General features: G+C 55.3%; 1 protein-coding gene across 1 annotated transcript in view; it reads left to right on the plus strand.

Annotated features, from left to right (window-relative positions):
• Nucleotides 1-5608, plus strand: part of TCN2 (transcobalamin II) — a 16370-nt gene extending 10762 nt beyond the window's left edge. The window contains exons 9-11 of the mRNA XM_010828778.1: nucleotides 2-160; nucleotides 2423-2538; nucleotides 4675-5608. Of these exons, the coding sequence (XP_010827080.1) occupies nucleotides 2-160; nucleotides 2423-2538; nucleotides 4675-4736 (337 nt within the window). The 3' untranslated portion in view covers nucleotides 4737-5608. The remainder of the gene's footprint in view (nucleotide 1; nucleotides 161-2422; nucleotides 2539-4674) is intronic.
• Nucleotides 5609-7034: the final 1426 nt, after the last annotated feature.

Below are 7034 nucleotides of genomic sequence, written 5' to 3' on the forward strand. Positions count from 1 at the left end.
CGGCTCTGGAGACCCCGCCACAGGCCAAAGTCCCGAAGTTCATTGACGTCTTGCTGAAGGTCTCCGGCATCTCCCCTTCATACAGACACTCTGTCTCTGTCCCTGCCGGCTCCTCCCTGGAAGACATCCTGAAGAACGCCCAGGAGCATGGAAGATTCAGGTGAGACCTCCCCACCTGCCGGCCCTCGCCTGACCCGACCTGGCATCCCCTGAAACAGGACTCAGTGAGGCAGTGGATGGAGACAGGGCTCCCTCGGGAGAGGCCCAGGCTTTCTCCCACCTGCTGCGCCCCCGACGCCCCCATGCTGTGGTGGAAACAGGCGTCAGGGTTGGGAGAGCAGGCTCCCAAGGCAGACCCTGGAATCCCAGCTCTGCGCTCTCCAGCTGGGGACCAGGCCAGATGCCTTCCCTGCAGCTCATGAGGACGGCATGGTGCCCCTCACCTCCCACCCGCCAGGGCCCGTTCGGGAGCTAGGGCATGAGGGCACAGACAGGACGTGGTATTAACACATGCTTTTTGTGCACAGGGTCACGCACTTAGTAAGTGCTCAACACAGGCTAGCTTTCAGAAGGATGAGACTTTTTAGTATCAAACGATCCTGGTCCGATCCCTGTGATGAAGGAGTCACCTGGCCAAGCCTTCTGCAGAGTGTGGTGGGACAATGGCCTTCCTCTTGCTTCTCACCCTGAGATGGGATGGATCTGAGATGAATGTTTCCAGAGCGCTGCTCTGGGCCCCGCCGTGTCCACACCTGAATAAGATGGGAGGGGTCCCCGGCGGGGATCCGGCCCAGAGGATGAGTGCCTCCCAGCGGACCTCGTGGCCTGCAGTGCGCTGATGGCCGCGTCGCTGGGCCCACACACACCGGGTGCCCTTGGCAGGCTCTGGGATCACCTAGCAGACGTGCATATTCAGTCACTCAGGCGTGTCTGACTCTTTGGCGACCCCATGGACGGTAGCCCGCCAGGCTCCTCTGTCCGTGGGATTTCTCAGGCAAGAATACTGGAGTGGGTTGCCATTTCCTTCTCCAGGGGATCTTCCTAATGCAGGGATCGAAGCCGCATCTCTTACATCTCCTGCAATTGGCAGGCAAATTCCTTATCACTGAGCCACCTGGGATTACCAAGGTCCTGTTTGGACATTGTCATCAAAATGGAAAAAAAAATTGAACTTTTTTTTTTTGGCCACACCACAGCATGTGGGATCTTAGTTTCCATAGCAGAGTCGAACCCACACTCCCTTGCAGTGTAAGCGAAGAGTCTCAACCACGGACCACCAAGGAAGTCCCAACTTGGACAGTTTTATTCAGAACTGCAGGACCTCTGAGAAAATGTGAGGGATACCAATCTGAGAAATGATTCTCTTGGTGGTAGAGAGGGTGCCTGAGCTGGGTTCAGGGGCCAGAAGGGAGGCATGTTCGAGGCACATGAGTGCACGGCAGAGAAAGCCGGACTCTGGAAGGAGAGAGAGGAAGAGACAGGCGGCGAGGAAGAGACAGAAAGAGGGGAGAGAGCAATGGAGCGAGGCAGGCCAGCAGCGCTCTGGGCAGCCACATGGCCCCCGAGACCTGGGTACGGGCTGCTCCCTAAAACCTTCCCTTTGACCAGGTCACCCTGAGGGCATTTCTGTTTCTTAAAACTATGAAAACCCTCCATCTCCAAGGCCAATGCTACTGATAAGGAGAGAGGACAGCCACAGCATTTGAAGAGAGTCATTTTGGTAGCCGTGTCCATGCTCAGGAAGGGGTGGTGTGGAGTGTCTTGGTTGCAAAGGCCAGGAATCTAATCCAAGCCTTTCTAGTAGCAGGCAGCATGGGGTGTGTAGACTCAGAGGGAAGACTGAGCAGCCCAGCTGAGAGAATGGGGGTGCCCCTGAGCCACAGAGGGGGCTTCCCTGGTGGCTCAGTGGTAAAAAAAAAAAACCCGCCTGCCAATGCAGGAGACTCGGGTTCGATCTCTGGGTCGGGAAGATCCCCTGGAGGAGGAAATGGCAACCCACTCTAGTACTTTTGCCTGGGAAATGCCATGGACAGAGGAGCCTTGCGAGTTACAGTCCATGGAATCCCCAAAGAGCCTGACACGACTTAGCGACTAAACAACAACTGAGCCACGAAAACGCCACCGGTGTCTCTGCCTCTGTCTCACCTGCTCTACTTCTTCCTCCTGCTGGCCTCACTCTGGGCGTGGGCAGCTTCTGATTCTCACCCCGCTGCAAGGTCAGCCCCCAGAGTGGGAGGTGTCTAGGGGGCTGGAGAGGAGGCGTGGAGGAAGGGCGCCTGGTGAGGCTGCCCAGGAAGGGCTTGGCCAGTACTGCCCTGAAAGTGAGGGCAAGGTTTGCTTTCTGTGAGTGGTTCAGCTTCTGCCCTTGGGTTGACGGGAGCAAAAGTCACCTTTTCTTTCTCTTTGTCTGTCCCTTTGGTAGGTTTAGAACACAGGCCTCCCTGTCTGGCCCCTTCCTGACCTCCGTGCTGGGGAGAAAGGCTGGGGAACGTGAGTTCTGGCAGGTCCTCCGAGATCCTGACACCCCCTTGCAGCAAGGTGAGTCTGGTGGCCAGCCCCCTGCGCACGCGCTCCCCAGCCCAGCCCTGTCCCAGAACCCAGGCTTCGTCAACTCACCCCAGCTTTCCCCCAGAACCTTCCTGGCGCTCAGCCTCAGGTCACCGCTGACACTCAAGCTTGCATATAATACATTTAACTGTATTCTTAAGAACTTTTGTGTATGTCACTGTGGCAACTCTCGGAAAGCAGATACGCAAAAAAGAAGAAATTTAAAATTGCCCACAATCCACTACCCAGCGATTAACTTTTTTTTTTTTTAACTTCTGGTGTATTTTCTTCCAGGTAATTTTAAAAAATACGTACATATGTTTTTTCGTAAAAATGAAGCCATACTCTATAGCAGTGCTGTCCCATAGAAAAAAAAAATGTGAGCCTTGTCACATGTAATCCTAAATTCTGTAGTTGATCAAACTAACATTAACAATACATCTTATTTAATCCAGTACATCCAATATCATTCCAAGATGTAATCAACGCAAAATTATTGATGACATATTTTGCATCTTTCTTTGGTTCCTTTCCAGTGCTCAGTAGATACATGTGGCTAATGGCTGGCGTATTGAATGGCACAACTCGATACACGGTTTTGCAGTTTATCTTTTTCATCCTTAACATATGGTAGCCATCTTTCTATGCGGGTATATGCAGATCTTCCCCTTTCTTTGTAATAGCCACATAGGCTATATCATCCAGCAGGGTGCTTTGGGCTGCAAGGAACAGTAATGTGACACGAACTAGCTTCCACAATGCAGCTTTCATTGGCTCATCTCTTGGCTCCTGTGACCAGATTCCAGTGGGAGTAAGGATTTCAGGCCCAGCCCCACCTCCCCTCGACCCTCCTCCTCTCTTTGCTGGCTTCCTCCTCCAGAGAAGCTGCTCTGTGTCTTCCCGGGGCTGCTCCCTTTTGTGAGGCAGGAAACTTGTCTGTGAATTGCCCAGCACACGTCTCCTCGCATCCTGAAGGCGGACTTGGGATTCAGGCGCGTTCCTAGACCCTTCCCTGTTGCCAGGAGACACCCCTCTGCACCCATCACTGACTAGAGAGAAGGGACCGTCGCAAAGCCTGGCTTGCCAGTCAGGGCCCAGCCCCAGTGTGGAGTGGGATGGGTGGATCGCAGCTTATCAACTCCCGCTGGGCCTTTAGCGCATCTCCAGTTTTAACGCCCCACGCCATCATAGCATCCCTGAGCATCAGCCCTATCACTGGACAAACTCTTAAGGATCATCTGTCCCCGCTCCTGGTATCTGGGACTTCTAGGGGGCACTTGCCATGTGCCAGGGGATTAGGCCATGTGCTTTACAGAAGGTGGGACTGACTGAGGGAGCCTAGTAAAAAGCCATCTTTCTCCCTGCCTGGCTTCTGGAAAAATTGAGAAATAAAACCAAGAGGCGACAGATGGAGAGACCGGATCTGGCCTCTATTACCGATAAAGGCTGGATTGAGGAGGTAGCCGAGGGGGAGAGCCTGATGGACTCAGCCACAAGGCAGACGTGGGCGGTGGTGTCCTCTACCTCCCCCACCCGGCCCCCCGGTCCAGCAGGAGGCCCGCTCCCCTGGGAAAAAGGAGGCCGGGTTGTTGGTATCATGACTACCCTCGTTTTAGAAATGGGAGCACCAGTGCTCGGAGAGGTTACATAAGCTGCCCAGAATCACACCCCTATGAGTACAGAGCTGGGGCTTGAACCCCGGAGTCTGCTGGAGCCTGCATGGTGCCTCGTGAGTGAAGGCTGACTTCCCTCGTGGTCCTGCTTCTCCCCAGACCTCCCCGAGCAGGTCCCTCTTCTGGATGGCTCCTCGGGGGGACCGTGAAGACGGTGACCCCGCCCATCAGTGTTGTCAGGGTCGCTGGTTCCTTTGGCCCCATGATGGTTATTAGGGTGCCATCTCATGCCCTCCCACCTCCCTGGGGGGTACCCCATTGCAAAGTGAGCCTGTGGGTCTCAGCGACCCTGAGGTCACACTGAGTTCGGAGTCTCCAGACTGGCTCTGCACAGAACCTGGGTTTCCCACCACCCAGCCCTGAGCCCATTTTACAGGGCAGGGGTCTAGAAGGTGAGGTCAGGATGGGGTACACTCTGCCCTGTTAACCCCCACCCCCCAACCTCTTTCTGCAGGTATTGCTGACTACAGACCCAAGGATGGAGAGACCATCGAGCTGAGGCTGGTTGGCTGGTAGCCCCCCAGGCTCACCCACGCCGCTGCCTCCCACACTTCCTGTCTCCCACCCTCCCTCCAGACACCCCGGTAATGGGCACACGCCTGATCCTGCTGCCTTCTCTTGCACACTTGTCCCTGGATCCCACAGCCACCAGCCCTGCGGGAGTCCTAAACCACCGCCCACCTGGAGCAGGGAGCCCAGCACCTCCCCCAGGAGGTCTGTCTGCCTGGGTCTGGTCCCACCTGGCCCGGCGGGTGTCCCGAGAAGGTCACTCACAGGCCGGAGGGCGTAAACGTCTCGGACTCCTCCCCGGCCGCCTCGTGAGTACCGCTCGCTCTGCGATGGGGGTCGCTTGAGGACAGCCCTGCGGCCCTGACCCTAGCTCTCCACTCTGTCGTCCAGGCTGCCGCCCCAGAGCCGGCTGCATTGTAGCGGCTGGTGAGGGTTTCTGCAGAGCTCTCAGCCCACCTCCAGAAGGATTAAAGAGTTGGTTGTGCACGTGGCCCAGCGTCCTGATGCCTTGAGCTGGGAGTCAGTGCAGGTGCCAGGAGCAGAGGAGGGGGGACAGCCCCGTGGGCAGCAGAGGAGGGTGAGTGAGCATCCTTCTGGGTCCTGGGGGACCGAGGCTGGTGGTGGTGACGCAGATTCCTGTTTAGGGGTGTGTATTTGCTAGATGCTTTCGTGCACAACTCTGAGGTTGGATGTTTCTCTTTTCCTCTCTGCTTTCAGATGAGGAAATCAGTGCCTCAGAGAGGGAGAGTGACTTGCCCGAGTGGCCCGGGGCTGGGGTGTGGGCTGGTGATTTAGGAGACAGACCTGGGGAGGCCTCCAGGCTCTTCCACGCAAACACTGAAAACCAGGGCCCTCAAAGATTGTGTTGACTTAAAAAAAAAAAAAAAAAGCGTAACATGAGAGTAGGGAGTTAAGTTTTATTTGGGGCAAAATGGAGACTATGGCCTGGGAGGCAGAATTTTAGATAGCTCTGAGAAACTGCTCCAAAGAGGTGGGGGGCGGGGGTCAGTATATATGTATGTGATTTTAGTGAAGGAGTTATATGCGGTCAAGCACACATTTTAGGAGAAGCTTCCTGCTCATCTTGTGAAGGTTACTGCTGACCACAAGGAGCAGATGGCTCCATTACTGATGTTAGTGCTTTTCCAGATACGAGAAGATGCAAGAATTAGGCTCATAAAATCTCCTGAAAATATCCACCTGGTGGCGTGTTCTTCCAGGTTTTCCCAGAGCACAGAGTACCTCGTTCTCGATCTCCACCTTGAACTCCTTTCAGGGTGTGTTAAGGTCAGTGCCTGCAGTGGCTAGTGACTTAATCCTTGTAGAGGCAGAAGGCGACTGACACTTTTTAGCTGGCAATGGCTGGGATTACACGGCAGAGTCCAATTCAGCTGGAGGCCCAGGACCCCCGAGCTTCTCCTCAGAGGACGGTCAGGGCCTCAGCTGCCAGTGGGGTGGCGACCCTGCCTGTCAGCGGGAAGGGCTGGGTTCTGGGTTCCCCTCTGAAAAGTGGGGTTCTAGCCAGGGAGGCACCCCGTTAGCCCCCTTACACCAAGGTTAGGAAGGAGGTCCCTGGGAGGGACCCTCTGCCTGCACATCAGGTTTTACCGTGACTGTCACGGAGTCGGCAACACCGTAGATTAAACACGTGCTTCTTCCTCCAGTCCAGGGTCTGGGCAGGTGAGGGAAGTAGGCAATTTAAAAAATGCTTTGAAGGGACTTCCCTGGTGGTCCAATGGTTAGGACTTCGCCTTCCAATGCAGGGGGTGCAGGTTTGATCCCTGACCAGGGAACTAAGATCCCACATGCCTTGTGGTCAAAAAACCAAATCATACTACAGAAGCAACATCGTAACAGATGCAATAAAGACTTTAAAGTAGTCCATATCAGAAAAATCTTTAAAAAATAGAAACTGCCTTGATATTGAGACAAACATCAAAGGATCTGAAAGCCACATGAAAACAGGACCTCTGTGTTCAAGGTGAAATGTCCACGCCCAGCCCCCCAGAGCGCTGGTCCCCCTGCCCGCCTTGATCTAGGCCAAGGGTGCTCCAGAGAGGGATTCGGGACCAGCCCTGTGACCCCTTCACAGTAAGGTGAAGGCTCAGAGAGGGTTGCGGCTTGCCTCAGGTCACACAGCCTGGGGGTGGCAGAGCCAAGATCCTCACCCACTGACCCCAGCCCTTGCCCCTGAACCACCTCGTTGCCCCCCACCCCCACCCCAGGAAGCCAGGGCCCCTCCCATGGCGGGGGTGCTGGCTGGGGCGGGTCCCAGGCGAGGCTATGGGTGGGGGGTTGATGTAA

Source organism: Bison bison, unplaced genomic scaffold (assembly GCF_000754665.1).
Source record: "Bison bison bison isolate TAMUID 2011002044 unplaced genomic scaffold, Bison_UMD1.0 scf7180017864495, whole genome shotgun sequence".
In the NCBI taxonomy this organism is placed as follows: domain Eukaryota; kingdom Metazoa; phylum Chordata; class Mammalia; order Artiodactyla; family Bovidae; genus Bison; species Bison bison.